This window comes from Triturus cristatus, chromosome 12 (genome assembly GCF_964204655.1).
Source record: "Triturus cristatus chromosome 12, aTriCri1.1, whole genome shotgun sequence".
NCBI classification, from domain to species: Eukaryota; Metazoa; Chordata; class Amphibia; order Caudata; family Salamandridae; genus Triturus; species Triturus cristatus.
Window position 1 is genome coordinate 680,050,104 of NC_140595.1, and position 17,233 is coordinate 680,067,336.

At 42.7% G+C, this 17,233-nt stretch overlaps 1 protein-coding gene across 1 annotated transcript in view; it reads right to left on the reverse strand.

Annotated features, from left to right (window-relative positions):
• The window catches only part of HSD17B2 (hydroxysteroid 17-beta dehydrogenase 2), a 303,859-nt gene that overhangs the window by 171,828 nt on the left and 114,798 nt on the right, over positions 1-17,233 (reverse strand). Inside the window, exon 2 of the mRNA XM_085639054.1 lies at positions 15,575-15,787. Within this exon, the coding sequence (XP_085495180.1) occupies positions 15,575-15,787 (213 nt within the window). The remainder of the gene's footprint in view (positions 1-15,574; positions 15,788-17,233) is intronic.

The following is a 17,233-nucleotide window of genomic DNA, read 5'->3' on the forward strand; positions in this document are numbered from 1 at the left end:
GTTCTGCATTTTAAAATATCTTATAGGGTTAAGGCACCTGCTGTAGACATCTTTGTGTGCCCAGTAAATCTCAGGGAAGAATAATAATGGTAAGATAACTCTGTAGGCTAATGTATTTGCTGGAGAGATGTTTTTGTCTAGTCCAAGTTTTGAATCAAATTAGCATAGAGGGTTAATACGTCTCCTGCAAAGCACATTATATACATGCAGATTACAGATTTTTATTTTATTATTATTATTATTTCTGAGTTTGTAGAGCGCCTGGTTACACTTAACCGTGTGTCCCCGCGCTATCAAGGATTGCAGCAGCACCTACTCAGCAAAACAGAGAGCAGATGATTAGCCTTTGGGGAAGAGAAACGTCTTCAGCTCTTTCCAAAAAATCAGTTCTGATGGTTCTGTCCGTAGTCGGGGGGGGAAGGGTGTTCCATCTGCGGGCAGTTAAGGAGCGGAACGATCTCCCACCCATCCTGGCCCTCTTGATTCTAGGAATCGATAGGAATCCACCTCCAAGGGAGCGCAGCTGTCGAGCAGGAATATAAGGACGGAGCAAGCTGCGCAAGAAGCCCGGGCATTTCCCCTGAATTAAGGTAGTGGGTAAGTGGGCTACTGCTTATAACACGGAGAGCCTTTTGTTACTTGTGGTTCATACATTGTAATCCTTCTAATATAGCACAGGAGCTATGAAGGACATATGACTACTACGTTTATTGTGAATGTATAACTAGTGTTTCAGGTTTAATGGTATTTATTTTCAATATTCCCGTCTGTATTTATTCAGATTTATTTTTGGGCCATCTTATTGGTATTTATCCATATTTACTTTGTGCTTTGAGGATAAATAGAGTCATAAAATGGTTTTTCGACATTTATTTAACTCTTAGATGTGCACTGATACGGTGATGCGTGTCGTGTTTAGCAAATTGAGCAGCCACATATAACAAGCACAATACCTATAGGTACATGTTTGCATTATACTACAAATATATGTTAACATATGCATGTAGTTAAGAAAATCTCATCCTGTTTTTAAGCTATTTGTCTGCTCAGCTTTTGTCTTGAATTCACAAAAGACAGCATGGAGAGTCTCTCACAAGAGACACCATTTTCAGTATTTTTCAGCTTTTAAAAATATATATAGACAAGAAACACATTGTTTTCTGTCTGTATGTAGCTATAAAAATCAGTAAAAACGGTAAACTGAGAGCCTTATGCATAGTGTGGTGTAAAGTGCTCCGACACACTGCATTGGGAAGAGTAGCGCTACAGTGCTATAAAAGAAATACAACAAAATAGTGGTATTCAAAATGTTATTTGTGTAAATACTGATGCAGACCAACATATCTGACATTCTTAAAAATTCATGCATACTGCTTATACAGGGACTGAACAAAGTCAAAACCATGCCTTTTAAGTACCTGTAAAGTTATAAACTGTGTGCCTTGGTTTCCCCTCCATTACATTTGCATCTAGGTGTGAGGCTCTCAATAGCTAGCTCCCTGCTGGGAGACTCAAACAAAAAAAGAAAGTCTGATGGCCCTTTAACTTTATCCTTTTGTTTTAGGCCCAGATGGAATTTAAAATAACAAGGCCCGCCTCTCTGCCTGTACGTTGCTGCCGGTAATATAAAACAGAGAATCTGCAGGCGGTGCAGAATGTGTCTGGTGTCTGAAAATACACCAGGACGAATTCAATATATTTCTGTTGGGCCAAACTCCTTGGAAACCACCCTGTGAAAAGAGTGGATAGACGCTGTCCACCAGCTTGTACCCTCGACTTCTGTCCTGAGTAATGGTGAAAGTAGTTCGTAAGAGTAGGGGTGGGTGGAATTTGCCAAATTCACTTTCGCAAATTATTGTGAAAATGTTAAAAATCTCCACAAACACGCGGAAATATCGTGAAGATGCTGAATTTTTTTTCCCGCCCGTTCGCGGTATTTTCTGCGTTGTCGCGGCTCGCCAACTTACCCATGCGGTTGCTCACGGGCGCGGCCATCTTGTTTTCACTCGTCTCTCGGTGCATGATCGTGAGAAGAAAGACGTGACGCGTGACGAATGACGTTACTGCGGCGTGAACTGTCGCGAGACAGCGCAAATGGCTACCAACAATCCAACATCTTGTGGGGAACGCGACCGGATCGGGAAAAGTGGTCGGCGAACGCGGGAAATCAGGCAAGGCGATCGCGCGCACGCGAGAATGTATTATATTACAGTGCGAGCAAGCAAAAAATTTCAGGTAAAATGTGGATTGCGGAAATTTTGACATTTTCGCGCTCTCCGCAGAACGAGAAAATGTCAAATTATCGCAATTTCCGCGAGCGGAACGGAATTTTAGCCCAGGCCTACTTAAGAGTTCAAACTTCGCCAGCATTTCAACATTATATGATGTGTAGAGAAGAAATGTACCTAACCACACATTTGCCTTCACCCTTCAGTGCTAACCGAATAGTCCTTTAATCTAGGAAGCTATGCATCCCACGTGGACTCTACTGAAACCCACTATGAGTTAAGAAATCTGAATACAGAGGATTTAAAAAATGTATCTTTAGGTTCCCCTGTAATAGCTGAGTACATGCAGCCTACCCCATGTACAGCCCCAGCAGTAGTAAGCACTAATTCAATGCAATTACAATAAAATGATTTCCAGTTATGCTTTACAAATATGGAGCAGACTTCGGTGGTTTTCAAGAAAGGTTGTTTTTAAAATAAAGTCTGCCATAGCCAGGGTACGGAATTCCTTCTACCAGGTTTGCATCTTCCCTGGTGTCTCAAAAATATTTACCAGCCTCAACTCTGCTTCTACTAAATTGACACGTCCTTCTCTTAGCAGCATAGCCCAGCAAGAGCAAAAGGAAGGTCCTTCTGATCAGGCATGATGAGGTCTATGTAAGGTCTGTGTACTTGCATAAAGTGCACCTTGTGCATGAGGACTGACCGCTCAGTTACAGAATAGTTCTATTAAAATGAAACAGAGGTAAAGGACACTTCTCAGCCGTGACATGACATGTTTCAGCAAGCGAAGCTAGATTTTCAAGCCCCAAGACCGGTGCTTAATTTGAGCCAGTCCGCACTCGGAGAAGCGTTTGTTACGGAGGGGGCCGCAAGACTTCACAGCGCACCCGCTGGAGGTTCTCACACCACGAGGACTCTCGTTTGGTTTGGAACATTCGCGGCCTCTCACATCATGATCTTTTTACCTGCATTTTTTCTATATAATCTGATTCAACTACACCGTCCGATGAATACGTTTTCACGCACCTTTTTACTGATTGAGACCTTACCCAGCCGGGTAGGAATTATCACCGGCAGAGCAAGTACATGACTTTCAAACTTCATATTCAGCCCTGAGGAAGTCGCTGGATTATTTCCATAAGCGACGAAACACGTGTTGGCTGGTTTTTCGTTTGCTCTTGTTGAATAAATCATGAACTACAAAATGAACTATTCAGATGTGTATATTAACATTACCTCACTGTGAATTACACCTCGAATTACGTGTGCCCATGTCTTAGCGTCACAGTAACTTGGTGTAGGGCCTCCTACATCAAATCTAGGGGTTTAAGGGATTGTCCCCTTTCCTGTTTTGGCACCGTATTGAAATCTATTTCTAATCAACATTTGCGTCCATACAGCTGAGCGCCATACTTCCCGAGTCAATCAAAACCCTTGTGCCTGTGTAAATTGAGCCAGTGGTTTCTGCTGCTCTTTACCGGGACTTAATTTTCAACACAGGCACTTATGACAGTCTGCCACATGCTGGCTCTGTTTGACTCATTTAGAAAAGTGCAAAAAGGGTTGTTTGTTTATTCAATATATCTTAAAGTGACTAATACCTGCCTCCCAAGCCAATCTTATAGGATGAGTGCAACAGTTAGTTGTTGCGCTGGTGCTGCTACTGGAAGCAGCAATGGGTGGTGCAAGCTGCAGTGGCCTCTGACAAGGGCACCAACACTTATTTTTTTCACAAATTAAGCATTGCTAAAGACACATATTCAATGTGTCCAAATAAAACTCTGGCAATAATGTAGTTATTCAAGTCAGACCTTGGGGGCTGATTTTTTTTAAATCACATAAAAGTCCCAAATGTGGCATTCGTTCTAAGAGATTATGGGTCTGCTGTAGAATTTGGAAAATTATGAGTAAGGGACATGTGCTGGAAATTATCAAATGTCCTGTGTTAAGATGAAAAAGTCATCTGCAATTTTGAAGATGTGCACCTCTGCCACGAGTTACCGATTGCACTGTTGTCTGGATCCCTCATGTAGATTTTTTGTCATAGGTGAACATGGATCATGCATGTGCGCCATGCCATAGGCCTGTTTCACGGATAGCAGTTTTGTTGGACCGGATAGGGAGGCCCAAAGCAGTACCCTCATGATGGTGGTGGAAGGCTACCGCCTTCCCCAGGAGTAAAGAAGCACAAGCACGGTGGTGGCAGCACAGTGTAGTGATCAGTAGTAGTGAACAAGTTGTTTTTACCTTGTGTCACTGGACTGAGGCCTCCAAGCTCCCTCACCTTTTTAAAGGTTCCTCTGCTGTGTGCTTAACTCACCCTTGGCCTACATCAGCTAGATGTGGAGTGCTGCACAGGAGTAGTGATTCTCAGTTGGTTGTATGTGTGCCTGGGAAGGATACAGTAAAGGGATAAACAAGTATTATGCAGTATTTGTGTGGTTAGTGCATGTCTTGAATGTATGTATGTATACCTGTTAGGGGTACATTACATGAGAGATGTAGTGCTGTGCAGTGGATGCGCAATGAACGCATGCTTTGGGTGTATGTGTTTTTGCGTGAAGTACAATACACAAAGGGTGAAGTGTTTCGCAGTGAGCACAGTGTGTGTGCTAGCAGGGTGTGTTTGCAAATAGCACACCATGGTACAGTAAAGGAAAGCTTCAGTGCTAAACAGTGCGCACAGACAATGTATGTGCTTAATGTTGCGCAATTGTAATGGTACAGTGCATGGCGATATAAGTGCTGGACAGTAAGTATGCTGTGCAGGTACACGAAGTGCAAATGTGCCCGCAATGGTACATTTACATGGAGGATATTGGCCTACCTGCTGAAGAAATGAGGAGTTGATGGAATCCCCAGACAGATTTGTATATTGATGCGTTCCTGTGAGCTGGGTGGGACACAATGGAGGAAGGGAGAGAGAGACTTCCCCTGTACACTTCAAAAAATTGCTCTTTGACTCAGAGCTAGATCACAAGGAAAGGGTCTGGACACATCTCAGGAAAGGAGATGGCACTGATAAGGATATCATAAAGAGTAGGACTGGATGCCTGGGACTAAATCTTTGATTTCAATATCACTGTGAATGACATCCAGGTGTGAACTCTGGTCACTCCCATGAATTGTGTTGTGGGATAATCCACTTCAGAGTCTTGTCTCCTGTGACAGACAGCCATTTAGGAGGAAAGAAGAAAGTGTTCACATTCAAAAGAAGCAGAACCCCAACATGAAACCTCAAAGACATAGACCCTAAAATACATTTTGGTGTCTGGAAATAGACTATAAGAAGGGGAGGTTGAGTCCCTAAACTTTGTCATCTGCCAAGCATCCAGATGGGCTTTATGAGGAGGGGAAGCTGCTCTGCAAGACTTCTGCCTGTGACCAGGACTAGGGGCAAAGGACTCCTAGGCTCCCTGCTGGGTGAGGGGACGTCACCCAGGAAGCCAAGGTCACCTGCCCTGGAGCACTAGTGCCTGCCTGCTTGTCAAAACCAGTGTGCCCTGTGAGGAAGAGGAGAGTGTTGGAGGGAGTGGTGTACAGTGGGGAGCCCTGCTCAGAGGACTCCGAGTGAGGTGTGTAGGAACATCTGTGTGCCAATCGGGTCATTGCCCGTGTGCAGTATTGGCTCAGTGACCCCCATATACCAGAAGAGGGCCATCATGGATTGAGCCATGAGTTGAGTGCTGTGCGTAACTAGACGAGTCATCATGCCATGTTGTGGTGGCCCCATATGCCGGAGGGGTCCATTGGTAAAGATGCTACTGTGAGGAGCACTGAGTCTCCTCTCCCTCTTTTCAGGGGCACTTGTACCAAAATAGCCTTTGACCCGAACTGACCAGTACTGGGGCAACCCCATACATCAGGAGGGCTGCTGCTACCAATGTTGCTGAAGGATGCGGGCCTCTGCCCAAAGGAAAGGCTGAGGCTACATTTGTCAGGGACTGTCTGGGACTATGTGGGGAACACAGTCAGGGGCTTGGGCAAGGAATGGGAACTGGGTATAAAACGTACACAGAAAGAGGAGTACAGCACTGCCCAGGATCATACAGGGAGTCAGAGGAGAAAAGGGAAGCCTGTACAAGTGAACAAGATGGCTAAGACTCAGAAAGGAAGGGCACTCACGAGGCAATATAGCATTCAGAATAACTACACCCAGGACGAATGTGCAAGACATATATATGAATCAACATTAACAATAAAGGGTAGCGTGGGGTAAAGCACTCAGGAGCTCCACACGGTAAGACTGAAGCTCAGTAAGTTTCCCACCCACAATTGCTGTTACAGATACTGACTGCAAATACCCCCATATAGGATATTTATTGCAAAGGCAGGGTCGGTGGAGTTTATACCTATGGTAATGTTATAAATGCAACTCAAAGACAATACTCACAGTGAACAAGAAACACCACCTAGGTAGTCAGCTGTGCCCACGGATCCTGGCGATCAAACAGGAACACGCAAGGCAGTAACAGCAAGAAGGTAGAACTAAACACAAGCACAATAGACAAGGAGCCAGCAAGGAGGAGTGCTTTAGAGGAAAGGAAGGAAATCACAGGGCACACTTGGCAGAAAGCAGGTAACAAACATACAAGACAACAGAAGCAAGAATAGAAAGACAGCAAACTAGGGACTGGAACCAAGGAAATGGGAAGAAAGGCGGGGACTGGAGAAGGATATGCAGAAGGGGAGGCTACAAGGGTATACTAGAATAGTGCGGGTTAAGTAATCAAGAAAACAAAGTAGCATAGAAGGCAGTGCTGGGGCAGGAACAGGGAATTTACTAAAGCTTCAGGAGTCAAGGTAGCACTGCAGGCTGTGCTGGTGCAGGAACAGGGAATTTACTAAAGCTTCAGGAGTCAAGGTAGCACTGCAGGCAGTGCTAGTTCAGGAAACAGGGAAATTACTATAGCTCAGGAGTCAAGGTAGCACTGCAGGCAGTGCTTGTTCAGGAAACAGGGAAATTACTATAGCTCAGGAGTCAAGGTGGCACTGCAGGCAGTGCTAGTTCAGGAAACAGGGAAATTACTATAGCTCAGGAGTCAAGGTGGCACTGCAGGCAGTACTGATTCAAGGAAACAGGACATAGCTACAGCTCAGGAAACAAGGAGTCAAGACAGCACTGCAAGCAGTGCAAACCAGGAACAAGAAAATAGCTGAAGCCCAGGAACAGGAACAAAGAATAACTATAGCTCAGGAACTCAGGAAACAAGGTACCACTACAGGCAGTGCTAATTCAGGTACAAGGAATAGGTATAGCTCAGGAAATCAGGAATCACTGGAAACAAAGATATCAAAAGCTCAGGAAACACTGGAAACAAAGATCGGTCTCACCAGAAAACAGCTACAATGACCATCTTGGCCTGAGGGGAGCTGGGCTTAAAAGACCTCACAGTAATCATATGCATCAGGTGTGAGCAGCAGCCAGCCACAGGTGAGCTGAATTCCTCCACCCATTCTTGGCCTGCAGGGGTGGAGAAGAAGCAGAGAGCAGGGAATTCTAGTTAGTAGAGTTTCCAGCATGAGCAGACTGGCTTCCACAAAACCCGGCATGGATTGGGAATGGATGTCAAATCCTAAATGATGTCCAGATGCCTGGAAGTCAGGATATGCATACAGAAGAGTGTCTGGAGGCATATTAGAACACGGGAAAGCCCCAAAATTCGTCCCCCTGGTGGTGGGCACGAGAGCACAGGGAGTGAATCGTGACAACATTGGGGGTGGGGGGTTAGACCTGCACTACAAGGGAACTGCTGCTGACTGATAACAGAGAAATGGCGAGGACAATGTTGTGCCCTCCCTGGGCTCTAGTCGGGAGCTGAAGAAACGATTCTCCCACGCCCCTCTGGATAAATCCAACTTAGCACATCTTCAGGAGCTAGGAGCTGCTCTAACAGCTGAGAGAACTCCAGCAGCGCTGCTCTGAGAGAGCCTTTACTGTTCGGTGCTGCGCGTGGGCTGCGGGCAGCCAGACTTTTCCGAGCCAAGTAGGACTTGCGGGTGACCGCTGAACTTTTCTGTGCTATGAGAGCAGGTAAGATGAGAACGGGTTGATTGGGCCCAAGGGCACTCACTAACGTGTTGTGGCACCATACACATTTTTGACTAAATCCTGAAGAGCCAAAGGGGAACTAGAGTATGACCTAAAAGTGAGCATTTCCTGGATGCGGCAACCAGGGAATCTGGAATAACCCCTAACACTTTACACGAAGGAGGGTGGAATAGGGATTGTGCGGCAAGCAAGGTTGACTTCTAATGGTGGAACCTCAGGAGACCTCATAATCGGAAATCCCCTACCAGCAGCACTTGGAGCCGTTGGCTGCCAACCTATGAATGTTGGAAATCTATGTAATTAGGGTAGGCCGTTTTGTGTTGATTGTTCTTGTCCTATCCACCATGAATGACTGCATGAACACAACTACATGAACTCCTGAATTCAGATTTGATTATTGGTATGTGCTCCAGACTAAGGGCCTGTGAGTGGGTAATATCTTCATCCCAGATTTCCGTGTTTGAGCGCTAATGTTGGGCATGCAGGCAAGCCATGATAGTTGATATATGTTAATGTGCATCTTTCTAGGAATGGCTAATGCAGTCACAGATTGACTGGGTATAAAGCAGTAAATAAGTATGTGTTGTGAGTTATGATTTTTGACCCTTGTATTGTGACCGGTTTATTTCGGCACCTGCCTTTGTACAATATTGCATGGGATTATTTGTATTATCTTTTTATATTATAAAAGCTTGCAGGTTCATGATGTTATTTTATGCTCACAATGTTCTTCATCTATGATTTTTATCATTGGTACTTTTATTTAGAATTGTTTCCAAAATGGCCTGTACACATACCACCATTCCTAGGATTGTACCTCACATGAGTATAATTCTAGTTGACACCTTGAGAAAGCAATATTATCCGTCAGTTTTTACTTAATGTAACAATATTAAAAGGCAAGGATTTAGATTAAAGCAAGAAAGTAGAATTACTATGCTGGGAGTGATTTTGTACAACAAGCACTGTACATGGGATAATGTACACCATACAAGTACAATATAAGGAATTGCAAGTCACCAAGGAGTTCCATGGCCAAATAGAAGAATGAGGCTGAAAGCAGAGTTCCCTTATAAGGTTATGAAACATCTAAAGGCTCCTTTGTAACAATGGTGACGGCTTGGAGTGATACTATTATTTGCATACCAATCCACATCACACAGTCGAGCACAAAAGTTTACCCAGTGGGGAACAATGGACAGGCAGAATGCATCACTCACTTCAACTGTGCGTCTCTTTTATGGGCAATGGGCTTCAGGCAAGCAGTAATGATTACTGACCACTGGGAGCATACTGTCTAATATGTAACTGAGATCACAAGAACTATTCAATTTCATTACACTTAGACACTTCACCTCTCACTTGGAGTGAGAATCACATTTGGAGGTTGGGTTGCACCCTCATTCACTGGAATGAGAGCGTCATGCCCGGTAACAGGGTTAAATAATGACCACCAGAAAGACAGCAGGAGTCCATCTGTCATAATTGGAGGCAATCTGCTGGTCCATCCTTTACTACTTGGGAATTATACATTACTGAGAGCCAATTTGGTTAGTCAGCTATATTGTCTGCTCAGTATATATTAGTGAGGTTTTGCAATTTTCTTATTCATTCTGAAAGGACTTTAATGTCACTTCAACGTTGTTGATGACGTTGTGTGAGTCATTTGTAAAATATTTTTATCCAATTGTAAGGATCACTTAATGTGTAGACCAAAATTATGAACATCTTAAGGAGAAATAACCCTTATATGAAGTAAATGATGAAGTGACCACAACCAAAGTTTCAGTCAAGACTCAAAGTATTTTATATTATTGACTTTTATGTTCCAAAACAGCACATACAAGAGGTGTTATGAATGGTGCTAGTGTTGCAGCGCTCGCTAACAGTGTGTGAGTGAAATACAAAGATTTTGTAAACAGACAATTCAAACAATTCATCTTCTGAGAATCAAATGGTATGAGTGAGTGTTACAAACAGAAATCCTAAGTACTTAATGATTTTTTTTTAAAACACAAACAAACTTGTCCAAAACAGAATTAAAATCAACATTTTTATACCAATAGGTATATTTTAAGCGGGGTCTTCATTAGGACTACAGTCAAAGGAATTAGGGCCCCATATCAGTTGCGTCAAAGCAATTAGTAACCCTGGGGGCTCAATAGCCAGACACTGAGTAGAACTGCAATGCATATCATCACCAAAAGGACAAGTCAGTGAGATGCTCAATGCCAGAGATGGATCAGGCTCGCACTTTAGCTTAACCTAAGGCCTACTATCTGTAACAACCATGCATACCATTTGATGCTTCACAGCAGAACTGATTTTATTTTTTATATGTAGATTATCTTTCCATTTCACTCACCATTCACAAGCACTGTGCTGGTTTACACTATTTATGAAACGTTATGTATGTGTTTGGTTAAAACTTAAAATTGAATGATATAAAAGACCTCCAATCTTGATTGAAATGTCAGTTGTGGTCACTTCATCGTTACTATATGCGATTGTTATTTCCACTTAAGCTATTCCGGATCTTGGTCGATACATTAGGTGATACTCTACAATTTGATAAAATCACATAAATGAGTCTGATGGAACCACTCTTATTATACAAATACTAGTACCCTGGTTCCAAAGAATACTGGGTTGACACTTGAGCTTTTACAAAGGTTGTATGGGATCACTTCCTACGATGTAATCAAATATACTAATCAGTACTTAATTTGTGTATGTGCTGACATACCTGAGCTCTTAAGCAGTTTAATGTGCAGGACTAATGTTATATTGTGTCTTAGTGTTTCTTCACCATTCACCTTTTGTGTCAGATCTATAGTGGAATGTGGGGTTGATGACATACTGGGGTTCTATATCAGTTGTGTTTGTGCATACTGTTGGTGTCTTGTTCCTCAGGCGTGGGATTCCTATGGTCCAATAAAGTTGAAGATTTACAGTTTCTGATTCAGCGTTGTTCTTAGATGTACGTGACTACCACATGTTTGGGACAGGATGGGATGTGCCAGACACCATTGTGCCAGTCATCTGTTCCTGTGAAGTGGAGCCCAAGGAATGGACCGTCTCATTCTTCCCAACATCACAGAGCTAGTCTTTCTACTGGCTGGGGGAATTTATTTTCCAAATTAGATCTTAAGAGTGCTTACCACCAGGTAATGCTGCATCCTGATTTGAATCATCTAACTACCTTTGTCACAGCCGAAGGTGTCTTTCAATTTAATAGACTGCCTTTTGGTTTGTCATCCGCAGCTAGCGTGTTTCAAATACTTATTTCAAAAGTGTTGGCTGGTGTAACAAATGTCATTTTTGGAGATAGCATTGACTCTCACAATGACCCATTACTTATAGTTCTCAGTAAATTGTTAGAAGCTGATCTCACTTTGCGGAAAGAGAAGTGCAGGTTTCTGGTGAGTGAGGTCAGTTATCTTGTGTACCGTATTTCCAGTGAAGGCGTGAGACCGAAACTGAATCTTGTAAGTGTCATTGTCAACGCACAAACACCCAATGATAAAGACATGCTGCACTCATTTGTGGGAATGGTAGAATACTATGCCAAATTTGTGAGGGACTTTGCCACAAAATCTGAACCGTTGAGGGAGTTACTCAGGAAATGAAGGAAGTTTGAGTGGGGAACCGCTCAAGAGAAAGCTTACTCTAGTATTCAGGAAGAGATCTCCAATGCCAAGATTTTAGCCACATTTCAGTGCAACTTTAAGACGGTGCTTACTGTAGACGCAAGAGCAGTAGGATTTGGTGCCGTTCTTTTGCAGCTACATGGTGGAGTTGAAAGAACTGTAGCTGTTGCGTCATGCTGACGAATACGAAAAGGAATTATTTGGTCATTGAGCGGGAGGCATTGGCGGCTGTGTGGGCGACGTCTCATTTCCGCACTTTCATATGGGGATCTAGAGTAGTTCTCAGGACCGATCACAAGCCTCTGTCAAAGGTGCTTGCACCTATTGGATTTAAGAACTTTTCAGCCTGCCTGGCCAGATTAGCCGTCAAATCACAGGAGTGTTATTTCACAATGGAATATTTGCGTGGCTGGAAGAATAGAGTAGCCGATTGTTTATCAGGTTGCCTGATAAAATGCGTGAAGTAGGCGAAGTAGCTACTTAAGAGGTTGTGGTGAGTGTGTATGAGGTCTTAACAGATTTGCACAGTGCAGTTTCGAAACAGGAGTGGATGGAATCCTTAGACAAGGATCAAGAACTTAAAGCTGTAACAAGGATGATTAAATAAGGGGTCAAAAGAGAGAGTAGATATTCTGTCAGATCATATTCCAAAGTAGTGGAAGAATTATCGGTAAATTCGGATCAAATTATTGTCAGGGGTGAGAGATTTGTTCCTCCGGTAACACTCAGATCCAAACTAATCACCTTGGCACACGAGGCCCACAAGGGACAAACATTCACTCTTAAAAGGGTGAAAAAGAATTTTTGGTGGCTCAAAATGGATACTGATGTTAAGAGTTGGGTCGAGAACTGTGTGGAATGCAAAAAGTCTGAGAAGAGGTTGAAAGTAGGTGGGTGTGTCAAGGACACTCAGCTGCATATGTCTGAGGCAGACTCTGTGCGGGAGAAGATCAGTTTGGACTTTATTGGTCCTGTCACATTTTTGCCAGAACAAGAAAGTTTTTATGCCGTCCTCGTATATGGTTTTAACAAATATTTTTGAAGAACATCAGTACCAAAACCACCATTGCCTTATTGAAGGACATCTTTAGACGGGAAGGGGTGCCTATAAAACTTATCACTGACAATGGTACACAGCTCACTTTGTGTGAAATGGAAACCTTTTTAGCTCATGTGGGGGCGAAAGACGTGTGTACTTCCCTTTATAACCCTCAGAGCAATGGGCAAGTGGAAAGTATCAATAGATTAGCAAATGGAAATATTGAATTAGCTAGCAAAGCAGGGCAGAATCTGCAACATGCAATTAAAGACATGTTGTGGGCATACCACACCACACCCAATGCAGCAACAGGCACAACACCCTTTGAGATGATGAGGGGCAGGAAACCTGGCACTAAACTGTTTCCTTCCTGGGTGTGGAGAAGTGGTGGTAACTCAGTAGCAAAGGCAGATCCGAACTACTCCAAGGAGGGGTTGATTCGGGTGGGTGACTGGCTCAAAGTCATACCTGGTGGTGTTAAGTCCAGTTTATGAAAATGTCGTGGTCCCTACAGGGTTAAACAGGTGGGCTGCAATAGGTTGAAGTTAAACAATGAGGAAGTCTGTAACATGAGAAGAGTGGCTTTATTTCAAAGGGGTGGAGTTATTCCAGTGCAGGCAGAGTTGGATTTAGACCTGTCTTTGTCAAGCTTGAATGAATAAGAGTCCCAGGTGATTCCACTGGGTGATGTTGGAAGAGAAAATGTTATGAGGTTGCCGTTTGCCATACTGGAGAGAGGAAAGAGGTGTGGTAGGCCTCCCAGATGGTTTGCTGATCTTATTTGTCGCTGATCTCATGTTCTTGGGCTTGATGATTTTGTTTGTCGCTGATCTCATGTTTTTGGCATTTGTTTATGTGTTCATTTGTTGTGTCTTGTGGGTGGTGTCTTGTGTGGGGTTCCTCTTGTGTATGTTTGGTGCTCCTGCTGTAAGTTTTGAAGTGAAAGAAGGGGGATGTGTGTTATATTGTGTCTTAGTCTTTCTTCACCCTTCACCTTCTGTGTCAGGTCTATAGTGGAATGTGGGGTTGATGACATACTGGGGTCCTATATCAGTTGAGTTTGTGCAGACTGTTGGTGTCTGGTTCCTCAGGCACGGGGTTCCGGTGCTCCAATAAAGATGAAGATTTACAGTTCCTGTTTCATTGTTGTTGTTAGATGAATGTGGCTACCACAGCTACCTTGTCATACATTAGTAAGATTTGTATACTAACTTTTTTTTGTTTATTTCAGAAGAGATACATTAAGGACAATTAGAAGAGTACATGCATCGTATTGGAACAGAAGCATAAACTAGTGCAAATAGTTGAAGACAGAAATCCACACATCATCTCCCAATATTTGGTCACACTTCGAAGAAAAAATAGATGGGCCCAATGAGGAAGAGAAGAACTATTATTTCACCGTCAGCATGGAGTGCATATGTCTACCGAATTTCAGTGAGGTAAAAATAAGGGTTCACCAAAGAATTGCCAAAGGTAAGGGGCCTTGATGTGTGTTTTAAGTTTTTCCCCATTCAGGTTTAAGATGACAGGACATAATCTACAGCATTAAAAGCATAGAAAGAAAAAAACAGACTCTAGAGTTTTCCAAGTGAATCCTCTGTTGCCTTCCACCATATTCTAACTACTCCGTTCCACCCTAGTACATTTAGAGGCTCAGTTTGAAATTCTGCTAATCTTATGGTGAAACATCTGCCTCCACCCTTAGTCTGCTAGACAGGCATGTCCAGATAAGCTAGAAGTATCTGTCTATCATTTCTGACAGTCGAGGATGTTGAAGAAGCATGAGGCAGTGTGGGACTGGACAGTTCCAAAAGAATCTGTACACGCTTCCAAAGACCTAAGGGAGTCTACTGTCACACTGCATCCTGTCCACATGCAATAAAGCTGCCGTAGAAACATTTGGAACACCAATGGTCTCAGAAGAGGTCTATTGTCTCTGTCACACTTGCTCTCAAGATAAGGCTATGCCTTGAATGAGCTTTCCTTTTATGGACATATCACTGGAACACTGGGTAATGTTAGAAACTCCCAAGTCTATGACCCATGGCCCCATGAAACATAGGACAATCCCTTGGTGCCCCCTTCAAAGCTGAGCATACACCCCTACTATGCAAGGGTCCACAGAGACTCCCCAGACTCTATTCTGTACAAGCCACTAATTCCCAACAGCCAGCCTTATAGGTAGCCTGGCAAAATAGTAGATCTGCAAGGATTATTTATTTTTGCAAACAAAAACCGAGAACAAAATTAAAGCATTGACTTTCGAGGATGAAGGCAATGGTCTTCTGTATGTAGGAGGTAAGTCTACAGTCATCTTCTTGGTAGGCTAGTGTATTATACTTTTGGCTGATCACCCTATGAAATTGTGATATTTCCATAATTAGAAATTGTGTGTAAAAGCAGAATGGCTTTACAAATTCAAATCTGATTTAGACTATAAGAACTTTCAAGACGCTGGTGGCACATTTTTGAACTCTGTGACTTTGCTTCTATTAGATCTGTGAAACACACACAAAAAGCATGCATTTGGCTAGATACATAGCATTTGCCACAGTAAAACATACTTATGATTCTCTACAAATTGTAAACAGAACTCTACCTGAATCTTTCAAAGATGACTTGACTTCAATGTACGCTTCCTTTGCTTGTTCACAACTGGTTATATCCAACTGGAGAAGAGAGAGTCTTGGGGAACATGCATTTCTTAATTCATCTGCACCTTTTCCTTTCTTATTCAGAACTCCAGCAAACACTTGAAACCCCAATTCATCAAGGTGCTTTGCTAATGCATATCCTAAGCCAGAGTCACAGCCTGCAGGACAAAGGTGAGAAAAAGCAAATGAGCAGAGAATGTTTACAAATTACACTCCCCAATCATCAGGACCTTTCCTTGTAACAGTACTTATACAGACAATACTTTAATACATTTTTTCAAAAGTAGTCTCCTTATGCTCCCAGCCCTCTGTGCCAGCTTTAAAATGTGGTTATATTTTTGTTCACCATCTATTACTAGGTGTCACCATTTTGCATTTTCTTCCATTTCTATGCATATATTTTCAATTCTAACCCTCCAGAAGTGAGCTTCTTTTTCAAAAATACATATCTATATTCAGAAGCATATAAAGTTGGTCCTTGACCCGTCTTAGGGTGTGGAACTGCTGGGATAGCCATTCGTTTGGTGTAAACAACCCTAGCAATTGTTTGTTCTCCACTGCACAAGTATAAATACAGGAATTTCAATGTATTTGGTGCTGTAACCCGAGGGTTGGCCTGCCCACAACCCCCTAATTCACACAAAGTAAACTCCCAAAGGGAAGCACTAAAGACCAAGTCCAATTTTCACATTAGACTATCACATGTTCCATAAACCATGTTCTCAAATATCCATAGATTTGAGGAGTTGTCATCCATCCATATGTAACATCCACTAAGGAGCCTTATATGCCATTGTGGATTACATGTTTGATGACCGTTAATTTGTATGAACATAAGACTCATAATCCCTGATGAAGTCCCATATGGGACGAAACACATTGGCTGAGCTGTCTTTGTCTATTTTTATCAAGAAATGAAGAATAAAGATTGATCATGTATTTTCAATTAATGGCATATGAGTCTCTTTATCGGATGTTACATATGGATGGATTACTACACCTCAATCTTATGGACATTTGAGAACATGGTTTATGGAACATGCTATTGACCAATGTGAAATGTGGTCTTGATCTTTGAGTGATTCCCCTTAGGGAGAATACATTAGTTGACAGTGAGTAGAAGTGCCATAAGCTTCACCTCCCCAGCCAAATTCTGAGGCTCTTATTGTTACATGCTTTAGCGTTCCTAATGTATTATTTCCACTATATTTGGAATTATCCAACAAGTATCCAAGCAAAAGTCAGTTACAAGAGAATGATTGAATTCCAAAATAACAAGAGATGATGTTGCAGGGATTCTGCACATATACAGAACTATGCACAGGAAACCAGGACCTCAGTGTGTAGTGGTGTACCAAAATACTCACCTCGGTGCTCAGAACCTCAATCCGACTAGCTATAGTGTCTCATTCGTTCTCCATGCAACAGCGAAGCTACCAATGATTAGACACCCTAGAACATGCTACTCCATCTCTCTCAGGATACGTGGGAACAAGAACACTCTTTTGTTCAAACTCTCGTACTTGTCCACAACATGAGTAAATAGAGCCAATGAATAGTTTAAAATGTTCATTTTAACTAACGTGCTCTATAATGCCGTACAA